Source organism: Apium graveolens, chromosome 8, assembly GCF_009905375.1.
Source record: "Apium graveolens cultivar Ventura chromosome 8, ASM990537v1, whole genome shotgun sequence".
NCBI lineage: Eukaryota > Viridiplantae > Streptophyta > Magnoliopsida > Apiales > Apiaceae > Apium > Apium graveolens.
In genome coordinates this window covers 168,478,333-168,495,897 of record NC_133654.1, presented here as the reverse complement: position 1 = coordinate 168,495,897, position 17,565 = coordinate 168,478,333, and the positions used below count along the sequence as shown (strand labels likewise).

Below are 17,565 nucleotides of genomic sequence, written 5' to 3'. Positions count from 1 at the left end.
TTTTAAATATATTTATACAAATACACGATCATTATATATGTACAATCAAGATAATAAAAAACTTTGTATTGAAAATACCTATGCATTAAAAATATTATTAAATTAATTTCTATTAATGACCACGTCTCCCCCGATTAACTCTTATTTCCGTCTTATCTATCTATACTATAACTAACAGAACACACATTATTATTCGGTTATTATGGTTTGTTTGCATATAAAAACCAAAACCAAACAAAAAATATAGTTAATAACGAATAAAACCATTAATTAACCTCGTGAAACCAAATCTTTAATGAACAGTTAAAATCATTTTGCACTGATTGGATTTGTCAATTTCATTTAGTTCGCTTGATTCTTGCTCAGCGTTCATTTTTACGGTTTATCTTGACTGTTTGATTTACGAAGTACACAACAGCATTACTCTTAAAACATAGAATTATAATACTTATAAAAAAACAAACATGTACAGATATATATATATATATATATATATATATATATATATATATTTAACTGTAATAGTTCTGAGGTTTGCTGTCGAAGCATGTAATGATAGGGTGGATTGTGGATTCCCTACCAACTTTTCATTCCTTAGGGGGGCAGTTCTAAGCTACAAGCAGCTCTTTGCAATTGTGTCCCTCTCAAAAACTTGGTATCTCAATCTTACGGGACAGTATAACACAGAAAATCACAGGGTATATAACATACAAGATCTAAATAAAGTTTTCTCGGCCTCCAAGATATTCTCTCCTGAAAACCTCCTCAAATTTCATCCGCAGCACCAAAATCTACATATAGGATCTACAGTCCAGCTATCTGGATTGATTGGACACATAACAGTGCTCATTGAAGAATCAACTAAAATTAACAAATATCCGTTTGACAAATCTTGAATGGATCATATCAACATTCCCCAAATCATAAGATTTGACCGCAAATCAAAGAATTTGGACTGTAAGAGAAGCTCGAGATCACAAATATTTTACCGCATCATTGCATGCAATTGCACCTTAAAAAGATCAGCAAGCGCCCCACGAACATCCATCTGAACATATAAAGTCATCAAAATTCCATGAATATATAAAAAGGAAACTAGAGTCCCAGGTAAAAGTAGCATTTGTGGGATATGAGCATGATTAAAGGGACATCATAATCAAAACAATGTGGCACATATTTTAATACTAAGGAACGAAAGATAGAACTTGTAATTCTTTTATCCCTACTGGACCAAAGTAGGCACCAAAGAAGGATACAAAAGATGGTACTCTTAAACAGTTAATTACCTGGTCGCAGCATATGAGTTTGGTAATTAAAGGATAGAACTCTCTCAGGTTTTTTCTGAATATTTGTTTGTTCATAGAGCACATCCCCTTGAGCACCTGAAATACCAACAACAATTAGAAACTGAAATTTCACATCGCTGGTGTATATCATGATACTCTGAGCATAAAGAAGGGGATGAGAAAGAGATGAAAGAGTAAATTTATACAACGAAAGGAGGAAGGAGAAGAAAGCAAGAAATGGAAGAAAAAACAAGAGAAGTCGTATAATGCCTTTTTTAGTGGTGTGACTTCAAATTGCTTGAGATAAAGTTGAGACAACGCAGTTATACAACATTCCACAGTTGAGAAAAAAAGAAATCTTATACCTTAACAATGATTGGAGAACGTAATTCTAGAACTCGATGAATATCCATATGAGTGGTCTCCCCCATATTAGTATGGAATTCAGATGCCTCCCTTATTACTTGTGCACAAAAAGAGACTAGTTTTGCTTCTGCTATCCCCACAATTTCATCATCAATATTTTTTGAGGCAACGTCAACCTTTACAGGAAGGCTCGATCCATGACCCACCTCTGTTTTAGAGTTATTTCCACAAGTTGACTTTTGTAACACGTCTAAATAGATGCAGGTTCCAGCTACTTCTTGGCGAAGAAGATTTGAAGGTGGCCTGTCAAAAAGTGAAATATGCTCAAGGTTCTCATAGAGAATATAGGAAATCAATAGCAGGAACATAGGAAAAAACATGTATCAATGTGCAGAGATGATTATTACCTGTCAACGGAGATGTGGTGCATTCGCGATCTGAGGTTGGTATATGAATTATATGATGCAGCAAACTCTACTATAGAGAACAATATGTCCATGACAGTGATCTTTTGAGTTGTCGTCAGCATGCCCCAATATTTCTTCTGCAAGTTCAAGAGCTAAAATTTAAATGTTCTCAATTATGCTTTATGTGCTACATTCCCACGATGTAATTATGTGTCTCCATCTTTCTCTCCCTCCCTCTCTCTTGCCCCCCTCCCCTCTCTCTCTCTCTCTCTCTCACACACACACACACACACACACATAAAATTTCAAGAATGTTGAGTTTAGACTTATTTCCACTACTAAAGTAAAAGATATGCAGATTAGAAAGAACAGTACCTGTATGCTGTCAATGGCTCCCAAAAGCAACAACTGTGTGATGCATTTGCTCCTAATTGTTCCCATAATTAAGGACTCTTCATCTTTTGCATTGACCTCCGCAGAATCCATAACATCAGAGAGCTAGGAGGTATCATAGGAAAAAGAGCCATTTTTAATACAATATTCACAAGTAGAATATATTTTACATAAGAAGTATGGTACTGGAAACCAATTCTAATATTTATTAATATTACTATAATAGGCTTGGATGGATTCATCAAAATTTACAACAGGGTGTTATCATCTGCAGAACAGCTAAAGAGTACAAATATGCATGAATATGTTACAATTTATTACAATTTTATTTCTAATTGACAAATTACTACTATTACTATTACTGAAAATTATTATGATTATTGTTATGATCATCGTTAATATTGTTGTTACTACTATTACTATGGAAAGCAAAATTACCTTGGATGGAGAAGATGGTAAAATGTCTGATGCACGACTTTTAGGCTTGGCAGTAAAACTTCTGACAAAAAGGCTGTCCCGCATATTTCCCATTATTCTCTGCCCAAATGTTTGACTCCGTTGAAGGTCATTATCGTAGGATTGTGTTTGAGATCCAGATGGTGATGGAAGGCCTACAGGTCATTTTTTTTAGAAATAATTCTAATCCAATAGATGTTCCTCATAAATGAATCCTAAATAAACTTCTTTAGGCGCTATTCTTTTTTATTTAAATGTTTGACATAGAGCGTCTAACCTTCAGCATCAGTGCCCATTTCTTGGTCTGAAATGGTAGATGAATAATAATTCCTTGCACTGTCAACTGCACTGCTATCAATGGACTGATGACTATCCGATTGTTCAGCATCTGTAAACTTTGGGGTATCCCCTACTTTCACCTCCAAGTCCTGGGTCATTATTGTTTGATTTTGAGAGTTCCCAAAACCTATTGTATTGAGCAACTCTAGAGGTTGCGTCGTGTACGATGCATCCCTAATCAAAATAAACATTTAACACAAACAGATTAGAGGTTGTGTCTTGTACGACGCATCCTTAATTAAAATGAACATTTAACACCAAGTTAAACAGATTAAAAAGCTAATTTTATTTATTTCCAATTTTAAATTAATTAAGTTACAAGTAAAAGTATGTAACGATCATGTGCCAAGAGAGGAAACATGCACCTTATGCTCTTCAACAACGTATCCCAGTCAGTTTGACTAAACTGGTGTCCTCCAACTTCTATGAGATGGACCAATGCCCCCAAAGAAATTGACACCACCGACTGATCTGTCTTTTTGGCGCAATCTAACAGCAAACTGAGAAGTGGAGGCAGCATAAATGATACATCCTAAGAAAATTATAGAATAAATATCAGTAACCAATTAATTTTGTATGGAATCGATACACAATATAAAACTGGTGCTTATCTTGGGGACAAAAGGAACATTCTAATAGCAACCAGAACAGATAGTAAAAAGAATCAGACACACCAAGAGAACTAGAGTGTTGAAAGAAAAACCATGTGCAGAAAGATAACAGGAAAGAATGTTTATCAAAATCCTATATTTTCGGTTAGCAGAAAAGCATTGAAGCTGAAGGATAGCAGGAGCAGGACTGGCAGATACTCATCAAGAGTCAGAAACAAACTGATTGCTTAACTATAGGAATCCACAAGATAATTGGGGTTAGAAAGAAATACAACAGCAACAATCCATTAGGCCTTGTTCATCTTGGTTGAGTCTAACAATCTTGGATGTCTAGGAAAAGGAACACTAACAAGTGTCTATAAGCGGGAAAATGTAAATTTTAGATATGTATAAAAAAGAATGATTTCATTCCAACTACCAGTCAGGGCTAAAGAAAATTTGTAGTTTCTTTGACATCATAATTTTGCAAAAAGTATACCTTGTAAAATGCATTAAACAGGTTACACAACAACTGAAGCGAATGAACGCTGCTTTCACGAAGCCACCCATCTCCAGAAGAGACTGCATTTTCTTTACCAGCATGTCTTACGTGATCAAAAATGGGAAATAGGACGCGGTGGAATATGCTCTCCCAGAATGATGATGTAAACTTGCTTCCTCTCTCATTCAGAAGATCAAACAACACTTCAAGTGCGCAACTTCTGACTTCCGGTCTTGAATCAGATGTAAGATCAGATAAACCAGCGAGCATTGGGAACCAATAATGCTCTGTAACATCAAAACTAATATCTGCATTCACATCAATGGGCTTCGAACTACCACCTGGTACAAGGCCCTGCACAGACAGAACGTTAGAATAGTAACAGTCTGCCTCTCTCGTGCAATTATGTATACCTCTCTATTAACATAATGGAAATAAGTGTATCAATTGCTATAGCGGGTAAGGCCGAAAATTTTACTATAAATACTCATCATTGAGAAGTTTGGCTTCTACGACAACAAACACACAGGTCTCAGACATGGGGATACAAGTACTTGTATCACCTTTAAAACTGCAGACCTGTGTGCGATCTGGATCTCAAGATTCAAAAGTAGATGCCCAAACAGGCGCAAACACATAATAGACAAGTATAATTACAAACTAAATGTTAATTAATATAAACCTCACAGGTTAATCTCTCTGATCTAATACATCTATACTGCGCCAACAACATAATGTTACAAACAGTTCTGGGGATTAGTGCAGCCGAGTGAAGGAACAGAACTTTTAAAGGTCAAGGACACGTCTATGTAGTTTAAACTAGAGGAACAAATTCAAATTAAGGGGTACAGCAGGTCAAAGTTCACATAGCAATTATCTTAAAATTTTATCAGGGACAAGTTCAAATAGTTTTAACTGAGATATTGGATTCGGTTTAGGAGACTACAGCAGTTGAAGTATAATATGGGAAGGATATCGTGACTGTATCAGGCACATGTTCAGTAGTATCAATAAGAGATAAGATTTAGGGTTGACTGGAGTAGAGCAGGTCAAAGCATATCATGGGAAGTAAATAAGCATGTCATGATTAATATCGAGGTCACAGTCACAATTCCCAAAGTAAAAGCATAGGGGAAGTAGATGATTGACTAGTAGTGTGCATACTGCATAACATTTTCTCCATTAATTTTGTCTCCAATCATGTCAATCCCCACTTTTTAAAATACTAGCAGAAAGATGGCTTTAACATCTTTCCATTAAACTTCACCTCTGACATAGGATCCTCCTATACTCTTTCTTCCCCTCCCCCCAATGTTCCATTCTGGTTCTTCAGAAATAACTAATTGGTGGAAAATTACTTAACATGATAATTCGAGGATAAGACAATTGCAATAACCTTGCATATCCAGCTATCAAAGGTATAGGGACTGCCTTGGAGCCTCAAAGGTCTCGTTTCACATTTCGAATAGATCGTGATGGGATTGCTGGCCCTGAGGATGACCTCGGGAGACATGCCTAAGGTTAAAAGAAAACAAGTGCAGCATAGGGGTATTTTTGTAAATACAGCGGGGTTGTGTTTGTATTTACAGATTTGCCCTTAAATTTTACATTATAAAATGACTTAACCTCAGGTAATTTGCCTGATGACACCCTCAGGCCCAGTTTTCTCTCAGCCACAATCATTACTCGAGTAACTATGGTAAATGAAACTGACTAGAACCTCACAATATAAAAAGCAAGCATTATGTTTTTAAGCATACAATATTCACTTACAATGTAAAAAATGCCAGAAATATTAAATAGCGGAGGACTAACCTCGGCAAGACGATCCTCACAGATGCGTAGGAGTGCAATGGCCTTTAAACTTATATGATGAGAAGTTTTGTTGTTGGCAAACCCAATTAGACAGTTAACACAGTCCATGAAGCAATCACCAACAACTTGATCAAAATGTTCCAATATTACTGCAATTTTTTCAGTGTTAGAAGAAGTGCAAAAGGAAGAACAAGAAAAAGATACTTGTAACATATGTGTGTGTGTGTGTGAAAACACATAAATCATATCAAGATTTATGGGCTCAAAAATACCCGAAATCGAGCAATCTTCTTTTAAGAAGTTCTAAAATGCCAATATTCCACCAGAATATTACAAAAAACTACATTGTATGTGTGTGAGTGTGTCTGGTGTTTTTATATTTTGTCTGTACATATATTCTATAAGAGGAAGGAAAAGATTAGCATGTCATCACCCTGTTCTACATTCTCAAATGCACTTTCAACAATCGGTTCCAATTCATCATCAGCGGCAGCTGTGAATATCATAAATACGCTTCGCCAGCCAGACTTGATGTTTCCAACATTTGACTTCACCATCTAAATTTTTTCAAAAAGAAAAAGAAAGTACCAATATTAGTATAAACCAGAAAGACAAAAGGTTAGAGAAAACAACCAAATGAAGTTTGACTAATTAGTCATACTTGAACAATGCAGTCAACAATCAGTCTACGAACAGATTCGCTTCTACTACTCCTCATAAGAATGACAAACGGTTTTAAGATATCATTCTGAAAGGTAAAATTAGCCAGTTCGGAACGTTCTAAATATTTCATCCCAAGTTGTCGTAGAGAATCTATGGCGTACATAGCAATTTTCTCATCATGATGGCTACCAGCCGAGATAAAATGATTAGACAGCACAGACCATATTCTTGCCCATACCTGAAAGGAGCATCAGACAGATTATTAAACATGAGAAATGCATAATTTTAGATTTAAAAGTAAAACAAATTATGTAAAATGTAAATAAATTTATAATGACACCACCGTTTTTATTCTCCACCGAGTGGCTTAGCTTGGTAACGTAAATACAACTTGTTAGACAATATACATGTTGAACCAAACACATTTCATCTTCCGCGAAACGATCCGTTTTAGCTTAATCCAAGGAAGTACAAGTTCCTTGGAGAACTACAGAGTTGATGAAACAAACGAGCCCTTAATATGAAGGATCCAACTTAGATCCATACTCGCACCCATGTTGTGTTGACAAAATTAAAACAGCTATATATAAAAAAAGTATGGAAAGCAGATACAAAAAGATTCATGAAAAGTGGTAACTGAAAAGATCTCACAACGGCCACCAAAATGTAACATAAGATGCAAACAAAAAGCTTGTGCACGTAATGGGTTTAATTTTTTTTCTGCAGAAAAGCTGAAATAGAAAGAGAGAAACCGTCAACCCTCATAAACCAGGGAATTAATGTAAATGCCAAATATCATTCAACTTTACCAAATACAAGAAATGAATAATTAAATCAGAGAAAGTTCATCTTGCACAACCAAGTCCAAGGAATTATTGAAAGAAGCAATAAAGCAATTAATAAACTCATAAGCTTAAGTAAACCTGCCAATACGATTACAACTTACAAGTTATCAAACTAAATGGAGAAGAAATTACCATGCGTATTCGAGCCATGTTATAGTAGCTGATCTCTACAAGTTTTTGTAAGCTGAAAACACGAGCTGGACTCTGCCGAAGTTCTTGAGCTGACACATTGCAGAGAGCAGTAAAGAACTCCACAACTGATTCACTAGGCAACTTAACACTATTGACAAACACTTGTTCAGCTGGTTTTCCAGTCAGCTCTCTAAGAGACTGAAGAATGGCATCTTTAGAGATTTGGTTTGACCCTTGCATGACAGTTGCAGCCATAGATGGAGTCGATGTTAGAAACTCAAGGCGTGAAATGCATTCCAAAATAGCAATCCATGTATCCTGAAGAGCACCAGTATCAGAGTCGCATAAATCCAGAAGAGTCCGCAATGCTTCAACATTTTTACTACGCATATCTTTTGGCACGTGTAAGAAATTAAATCTGTAAAACAAGTTTCAAAGCACTAAGTCAATGAGAACCAAATATTGATTACATACAGATATTTTCCCTTAAACGAAAAAGAAATATCATTTGAACATTAACATTGTACAGTTCACACTAGAAATATCATACAATTCCATTTGGATTTCAAGCTTAGCAAAATAATAATTAATGCATAGTCTTAAATTTGTAACTTTTAAGACTTTGACAATGTATTATATCTATCACTAATATTTAAGTAAACACATATTACCATTTAAAATAATACAGAACTCTTTAACATTAAACATGGCCAGTGATACCGAGACATGGTTCATATATATATCAATATTGCTGACAGATATATTAAGAGGCCGTTGGGGCGAAGGTTTTGCCTCATTTGCTTGATTCAAGTTTCTGCCTCTCAAAAGAGGCTTACCCCAAACACCCTTTTCCTGTTGACACTGACAATAGTCTATCAAATAATTAAAAACTAAAAAAAAATATATCTGAGTAAATTTAATCACAAAGTCCTTCAATTTGAATTAGCATATAGAGAAAGAAACTGAGAATATTGAGAAAATAATAATATAACATGGTAGCCTATAGAAGTAGATGACAAAAATGTTACATATAGGCAGTCTACCTGAGCAGAGAAGTTAAGAAGGCATAGCGCATGGTATCCATTCCAAGAACATGAGTAAGGTGTATTCCTGCTTTAAATCCTTCCATACAGAGAACTATCCTTGGCTTATTCTCTCCTTCCTCCATGGTAACAGAAAAAGTGGCAAGTGAAGGCCAACCAACAGTTTCAACCATAGGCCGTACAAGCTCAATTTGATATGATGTGTGAAACACCCCTTTTGGTCCTTTATTCCGGAAAATAGCTTGTGTTTTTTTAACAATAGCTTCACTCTCAGACTTAGTGTCAGATGAAGATTTGCTTTTGGGAAGGGCCAAATTAAGTATGCTGACGAGGCCGCCTCTCTCTTCTTCTGGCTTTCGTTTGCTGCTTCGTCCTAGATCATCAGTATCATCTTTCATTTTAATTTCTTCACTAACAATAGAATCATAGATCTCCTCCAAAAGTTCTGTAGGAGCGCATTCTTCGGCATCAGTAGAGGCATTCATGCGAATGAAATCCGCCTTACTCATTTTAGGCCAAACCATTGGATTATGAGCATCAGTGTTCAACATTATAACAGCATATGCAAGAACATAAGCAGTATCCGCATTCTTGAATAAACTTGGATTATCTGCACAATAGCTGCACCAAAAAAAGTATACACTGATTAGAAAGACCTGGCATATAAATGTGCCCTGATAGTCTGATGCAAGATATAAAGTTATAAAATTAAAAAAAACAGATAGATATTATGGCTAGCACCAGAGTTTAAATGGCATTGGTATTATAATGATGACGCGATGATACTATTCTAGTAACTTGGTCTTTAATGGCATATGGCTGGAACATTATAATTTGTAATAAGCTGCAGCTTCATTCAAGTGAGGACTTGAGTATAAATTCAGATCGGATGAATATCAAATTATAAGTAGATGTAATTTTCTTATTATTGTCTGTAATTATACAACACTGGCAGGCAGGATTGAAGTTTACATAGTATCAGTTGAGTCATCTCCGTACTCTCACTTCTTGCTAAATCTGAAATACTTTTAAAAGTTCATGGTCATGACTCATGTCTTTGACAACATATTTTATGTGGCTCACCCCTTACTATAAAATTTATTGACGGTAACTTGAGAAACTCCTAGACCATTTCCTATTTGTATTTTACCCAAGTCCCGAATCTTACTTCTGACAATGTCAATGTCTACAAAAAAAATATTTCAAATTTTCAATACACTGCCATGAGATTGCAAAGATACCTACCGTTCAGCAAACTTTTCCATCATGCGATCGATCTTCTGTGCTTCTCCTGGTAACCGAAATCCTCTGAGAAATTCACGGATTGCGGCTCCGAACTTCATTCCACTAAACTTCATAGAATCAACGTAAGCATGCATGACTGCAAGTGGAAAGTCCTCGTGTTGGCCCATGTAATCACCAATCTTAACCTGAAAAAGTGGGTCTACAATGTTAGCTTTGCCCAAAATCTACAGTTAAGAAAAAAGAACTTCTACCTTGTTCAGATTGGGAGTATTCCGCAGAAATTCAGCTACTGAAGATGAGGTGTTCTCCACCAACTTATTGGAAATCAAATATTCGATACCCTTCCCAGGATTTCGGTTAAACTGTGGTATGCAGCAGCCTTAAGTTAGCAACATACACTCATTTAATCCATATACTTATCTTTAGAATAAGCATTCACACATTGAATTAGTTTCGTAGAGTTCTTAAGAAAATGAATTACAGAAAAATTAAAATTTTGCTGCATACCTCGGATATTGCAGCTTCCAAAGTAGATTTATGAGCCTTTGCCTTCTCAAAATTGTTGTGCATATCTTCCCCAATTTTTGTGTGAGATTCTATAGCGGAACCACTTTCTAAACTTATGTTAGCTTTGTGCTGATTCTCTGAATCTCGACGTGACTTCTCCCAATCTACTAGTGATTTTAAAACACTCACAAGACACTACAAGGATCAGATAAGGGAAGCCAATCACATATCCTCGCTTAGCCCATGAAAAATGCCATGAGGTGCAAAATGTATAGTGGTTTACCTGAACAGATGACCCCTTAATTGATCCCATCTGTGATGCAGTCACTGAATTTGGATCAACATTTTGAGTTCCTTGAGCAATTTTTGATAAAGTGACAACCTACATGAGGTAAAATAAGGGCAAACAACGTTTACAGACATGCTAAGAAACCTCTACAATTAAATAAACAAAAAAATATCAGTAAAGTAACTAATCTCTTACCATTCGTTCAAACAAATTAGGTGCCTGAAGATCACAATCATAGTTTACATAAATGTCGACAAGCATCTGGGAATCCTTGCAGACTTTCTCTAGCATCCTGCAAAAAGAAGTTGTCATGAACATTGATTATATACATCTTAATCACTAAATGATAAACATGAAAGAAACCGTGCTTCTATTGCACTAACATTCAAAAGGAAATCACATACCGAAGAACGTTTAGTTTTTGGCTAAGGGGGCACTCTGGGCCCTCCAATGATCGTAATATTATCAGCGGAAAAAAAATACCAATTTCACCCTGAAAATATTTACAAGGCAGAAAGAATAAAAGAGAAATCAAGATATAGTTCAAAAAGTTTTTAGAAATATCAATTGGGAATTGCTACAGAAAAATGTGAAAAGCTCATTCATACTTTAAGACATTCCCTAAAGCGCAACAAAAGTACTGAGAAAATTCCTGATGCATACTGCGAGGCCCAAAAGACAAAACCATAAGGACATTTTATACTTCAGAACATTATCTGAAACAAATGAAATATAGGAAGCATCCAACTGAAACCTGGAATATGACAGGAGACTGAGAAACTGATGCCCGCAACAATGCATATGAAAGGTAGGCTTTTATGGAGTCGATAAAGTTGAAGTTCTTTGTGAAAGAGTGACTGACTCCTTCAAATAAACCCTGCAGAAGTTGTGGACATACATGCATATATATATAACCGCCATATAAGTTCATCTAATACATATGCCGCATTAAGATTCTACATTTCTAAATTTCGAAAGTGTAAGAACGAAACAATACTTGGCAACCAGTTTAACATTAGAAAGATTATTACATTTAAATGTACAGAGTTAATGTGAATAAAATATTTCTGTAATAAGTTAAAAAAAATTGCTATCCTCTACAAAGATTACATGTCTTAATTACACCAGTTATAGGATGTATTAACACAGTGTTGTCGATTTTCAGAAGTCCAAATTTCATGCCAATAGTAAGATGCATTCTGCATGATATTGTGGTAGGTAGTTATGTTAAATAGCAAAACGAGTTTAATTTACTAGATCCATTTGTTAAAAGAAAAAAGTTTAAACATTATCCTGATAAAGTTGGTACTGTTGAATACACATAACTTACTGAATATAAGAGTACAAATTATGTGCTTAATTTGGGATTTAAGCATTTATCCTACAACCAAAAGATGTAACAAATTGCAAAAAGGTATACACCAACAGACCTGCAAAAGCTCAAGCGACAAAATACGTGTCTTGGTGGTAACTTCATCACTATCTTCCTTCATACTCATCTGCACAAATATAATACAAAAATAAACAAGAGAAAAATCTTAAAAACTGAAACAGCGAGAGGACAGTGGATACAAACTTTGCATAGAGTACGGAAAAGCAGTAAAGCATCCCGTTGAGCAATGCTCAAGCTCTCCAGATCAATTCCTCTTCAAAAGATGATACCAGCGGCAAGTACATAGGAAAAAACAGTGAATATCAGTTACTCCAGATTGTATGCTTAAGTTGACAGCTAATGCAACAACCTCAGGTGATACCTTGTAGTCTTTTCGCCGTCTTCAAGATTCACAGCCTTGTCCAGAACTGCCTCTAGACCCTAAAATAAAATTAATATGGGATCATCATGAATATTACAAACATAAACAAGAAAAATCTATAACGGAAGATTTCGCAACCATAAGACAATGCATGCCGTTAGTTTATCATGAAGGGAGAAAGAATTAGGTTGACATACTAATCATTACTGCAACTATAACTAAAATACATTGAAATCTATTACTTGCCGGCGGTTACAGATAAGTAACCTATAGCCATTTGAATTTCTTGGTTAACTACTAGACAGTATGCGGACACATTTAGAAAATTACTTACTAATTTCCCCCAATAATTTCCTTCTACAAAAAGAGATAGATAACATATAGTGATACAAGGTAAGATGCTATACATGAGGATGTTAGTAAAATTTAGAGAAAATGCTGTTCCTAAAACAGATATATACGATCATACAAAAACTGGATTACGTTTGGGCAATTTAAATATGTGACAAATAGGGTGTTAAGAGAACAAATCCGATAATGCAGGATACAGTTCTTTAGCAAAGATGATGGTACTAATATAGTAAATACAGTTTCACCCCAGTCGTAGTGATAGTATTTTTTATTTTCTGTCGTGTATATATTATCTTAATATATATATACAAATAGGTCAATTAAGGCCTAGGGGCATCAAATGAATAACTCCAGTATATGTAACTACAGGCATTAGAAAACTATTAAAATAAATGGGTTGGTAGGAAAAAATTATAGGTTCAAGCCAACGCATAAACTGCAATAGACACCCATGTAGAATATACACATTTCCATCTATTCATAATTTGTCCTGCATCAAAATTCCTCAAATCCAAGCCCAGAAAGAATATATTTCTTGTGTACAAGTGGTGGAACCTTTATATCTGAACCAACAGCAAGATTCTGAAGTTCCTCAACAGATGCAACAGGTGTGTCTTTGATTTCATTCACAGAAGATGCATCTGCAGAAGTCGCGCCTTCTATGCGCTCCGTACTTGGCAAATCTTCAACATTTGTGTCCAACCCGTCTCTGGAACCAGAAGCAGCTCTTTCATGTTTGGCTGAACTGCTGGACGAAGATCCCTGCATTGGCTAAAGACATTAATTTCCGTACAATAGGTTAAATATAATCATGCCTTTTGCAATTCTTGTAATAGCAATTTTAAGTTTAAAATTATACAAAATAATATAATCACTTTAGTTTCATTTATATATGTTATTATACACAAGTAATCAATAACCAGATTTATGATATATTTCATTATAGACAGAAACATGAAACTAAAAGTTCCAGTTGTGACCTGATCTGTTTCCATTCGCCTGAAAACAATGCTGATCATCTGGGTCAGCATTGCCTTTGAAGTCATTTGATTCACAGGACTCTTGCTGCAAACAAAACACATCATATGAATCTTACCCAAAACTGACACATGTAAGTTACACAAAAATAAAGAAACCTGAAAGTACCTGCTAAGTGCAATAGTATAGCATACCCTGATTACTCCAAGCAATGGTTCCCCGTGAACTGCAGAATGCACATAAGCAAACAGAACAAATCATTAGCATAACTTGGTGTAAAAACAATAAGGAAATAAATACGTGGTATATAAATAACCATTATAAATACATAATGATATTCGTTTAGGCCAAGAATACAATTCATAATAGTTCGTCATTCAACCGTCTTACTGTAAGCATTTAATGATAATAAACTGATGTTCTACCTAGCAAGCAGAGAACTTAAATATGAAACGTTGTCCTCCTAATTGATTTCATAATGTTATTTGTATCATTTTAAAGTTAACATGCATCTGAAACACTGAGAAAGGATATGGCCCCAAACTCTTGCAAATGTGAAACCATGCCTCTTCGAGATGAACCAACACACAATAACAGTCAACATTCTGAAAAAAAAATGATCTACGGCCTTTTTTCTCACTATCACATTTGACTTAAGCTGAAACTTAGTTGGAATCTCATTTGCAGATGCAAGAGGTGCCAATTCGAATAGCAAGCCAAGCCATTCCCAGTGATAAGATAACATTCATGTTTAAATTCCCTTGTCAGATGAGTGCAAGGAATATTAGATAGAAAAAAAAGGTAAGGATTCACTGAAGTAAAAGGTTTCCGTGTTCAATTTGTCCAAATGCTTGTCTTGAGCATGTACACAACCAAAAAAACCTGAACCTGATAGTGCTTCTAAAGGAAAAAAACAAAGAGAATGTCCTTAATAAAACACTAAGATTACTTGTTAAAGACCTTCCTGAGTTAACTCAAAGATAGAACAGAGCACATAGGATGAGTATTGTCAGCTAATTTGAACTTTCTAATTCACAATCAACAAGGCTATAATGACTATAACAGATTTCAATTACTATGAGTATATGAAACTAAACATCTTTATCCACCAGCATTACCTCTGAACTTCGTTGATGAGACAGCAGTAAGAAGAACCTTTAAAACTTGAAGAATAGTGCTGCATTTTATTAGATCATAGGTTAGATACATGCAGCTATAGTGAATTGGACATAGACAAAGCTGTAATTGATAAATTCAAAGACATGACAAACCTGTCAGGGGACAAATTATCCACACAACCGCAAACCATGTTTAAAATATCCGTGAACATCATAGCATCTTTACCACCATCTAGACCAGGATCACACTCCAAATGGTCGTAGGCTATGAGTTTCTACATATAGAAAAATCCATCAGCACTGACTGAGATAAATAATAAATTAGAATCTTAGCCATTAAGTTTCCAGGTGTCACACACGCAGAGAGAAGCACCATGACAAGTTGACAACTTTAAACTACTTAAAATATAGCTATGGGGCACAAATACCTTCCATGTACATTTGAGCGCAAAAAAAAGGTATTAAAAAATCAGAAACTTAATAACGACGTACAATTATTACAAAATTGGACATACATGAAGACAATCTAGTGCAAGCTCTACGACTTTAATGTTCTTCGTCTCAAAAGCAAGTCGAAGTGGATTCAGAACAAGCTCTGCATCATCTCCATCTAAAACGTGTCCAGCACTTGCCAAGGTGGTCGTAATATTTTGACTCTTTCCAACCTGCTTACCAGCATTTTCACCCACCTGATCAGTAGGCGAAGTTGCAGCTAAGTCATGCTCTGATTCATTTTTTGCAGGTCCACTACCACTTTCCATTAAACTAGAAGAGAATCAACAAAGAGTCAAAACAACATTGTATGGAAATAAGAAATTGAAAGCGCACATATACAGTAACACGGTGCTGAACGAACTTTTTGTATGAAACAAACAGATGCTACTATATAAAGTACTGTATCTATTTAAAGATTGTCCAAAAGTGGAAACAAGTCTAAATTATAATCATAAACTATTAAAACTCTTCTGTCCATTTAAACATCTAATTTTGAGTTCTATGGGTCAATTTAATTGTTTTAGATTGATAAAAACACCTTCACTGGAATTGATAATATAAAAAATATACTAGTGACCACGATTCAAGAATTGTTACTTTTGAACTATTTTAAATGTATTTTTATTTATGAACATAATTTACCTCTGATCTCCTTCTGATGTTGTTGCTTGCTCAGTATCACTGGAAATCAACTTCTTACTGACCTCCTTTGTACTATCTGAAGGCATAACAAAGATTTAGAGTCAATTTCCTTCTACTACAAACGGACTTATAAGGCACTACGAAATTAATTACAAAATCTTACACATGAATGTATTTTTTTGAAAAGAGCATCATCAGCTAAACAGAAAAGAAGATACCGCAAACTGAAGTATTGTGTGAAGATAACTTCAATATCATATACAATTCAAATAAAATTAGGGTACAACTTGATATGCTCATTAGTTAATATATAACTAGTAGTCCATATTATCCTTGGGAAAAGTGCTAATGATTCTTTCTAACAAAATGGTAAAATATTCTAAAATAAAGAGGCAAGGGAGGAGATCAGTACAAACCTAAATACGTCTGGACGGAAGTCTGAAGCGCTGTAAATTTTTTACCCGAACACTCTTTGAGCATCGACTCGAATGCTCGAGAAACAAAACCTCCAGCAGCCGCACCGGCCATTTCGTCTTTCAATTACACTTCCTACTCAATACAAAACAACATAAAATTAATCAACTGAAACTAAAATTAAGCTCAATTAACATAACGTAGCGAAACGACGTGAAAATGGATCTCTCGTATCGTAATTTATTCGAACAGAATGTACAGATTACGCATTAGAGTATTGTGATCTAAACTACAGAATGAATTTATTTATTTTGATATACAAGCAATAATTATAACAAATTGAAACAAAAGTCAGTACAAACAGTAGAAATTGAGAGAAATTAAACTTACAAAATGATTAGGTAAAACTTGTAGATCAGGATGAGAAATGTAGTGTTTGAGTGAGATTTAAGAAGCGCCTCTAGATTCGAAGTGTTTCGGAGCAGAATTAGAGGAAATTATACGCACATGGTGTATGTATACGTATCAACGGAGAGTTATATTGTGTTGAATTTGTAGATCTTGATGTAGCTCTGTATTTTTTTTACTTGGACTTCCGTTGTGTCCCTTTGTATGAAAAACAAAAACTATATTTGCCTTCATCCTTTTTCTTTTCTTTTTTGTATTTTAATATTCAAATCTAAATATAAATTGAGTTAGAGTTCAATGCAAAAAAATTAGAGAAATTTTCAAAAATACTATTTTAAAAATTTATTTGCGATTTAAAACTCTTTTTTGAATTTTTTTACAAAATACGGTTTGTAATCAAAAATAACTATAAATATAACTTCTTTTACATTTTTCAAAAAATAATTAAAATTATCTTTATTTACATTTGAGATTAAATCGAGTTATAAATCGTATTTTTAAACTAAACTTTAGATCTTGTACGAGGA

At 34.8% G+C, this 17,565-nt stretch overlaps 1 protein-coding gene across 1 annotated transcript; it reads right to left on the bottom strand.

The window, feature by feature from the left end:
• Window positions 1-481: 481 nt before the first annotated feature.
• On the bottom strand, window positions 482-17,228 carry LOC141677747 (brefeldin A-inhibited guanine nucleotide-exchange protein 5-like). The gene is made up of 34 exons (XM_074483794.1): window positions 17,021-17,228; window positions 16,633-16,765; window positions 16,217-16,292; window positions 15,595-15,844; window positions 15,233-15,354; window positions 15,080-15,138; window positions 14,130-14,187; window positions 13,964-14,048; window positions 13,539-13,745; window positions 12,633-12,691; window positions 12,455-12,524; window positions 12,309-12,377; window positions 11,633-11,755; window positions 11,487-11,540; window positions 11,283-11,371; window positions 11,074-11,170; window positions 10,873-10,971; window positions 10,590-10,784; window positions 10,334-10,444; window positions 10,083-10,267; window positions 8,838-9,458; window positions 7,795-8,212; window positions 6,816-7,055; window positions 6,588-6,711; window positions 6,155-6,303; window positions 4,337-4,693; window positions 3,613-3,779; window positions 3,186-3,421; window positions 2,891-3,063; window positions 2,435-2,557; window positions 2,060-2,196; window positions 1,652-1,955; window positions 1,287-1,382; window positions 482-1,048 (listed from the first exon to the last, which is right to left on the bottom strand). Exons 2-34 carry the CDS (start codon window positions 16,742-16,744, stop codon window positions 986-988), a joined length of 5,328 nt encoding a protein of 1,775 aa, XP_074339895.1. The 5' UTR covers window positions 16,745-16,765; window positions 17,021-17,228; the 3' UTR covers window positions 482-985.
• Window positions 17,229-17,565: the final 337 nt, after the last annotated feature.

What these genes read in the sequence shown, in the direction of transcription:
- LOC141677747 (XM_074483794.1), bottom strand. Translation starts at nt 16,744, where the DNA reads ATGGCCGGTGCGGCTGCTGGAGGTTTTGTTTCTCGAGCATTCGAGTCG. An exon ending in TATACTATTGCACTTAGCAG is followed by an intron (nt 14,049 to 14,129) that starts GTACTTTCAGGT and finishes TTTTGTTTGCAG; the next exon opens with CAAGAGTCCTGTGAATCAAA. An exon ending in GTTCTCCAATCATTGTTAAG is followed by an intron (nt 1,383 to 1,651) that starts GTATAAGATTTC and finishes TTGGTATTTCAG; the next exon opens with GTGCTCAAGGGGATGTGCTC.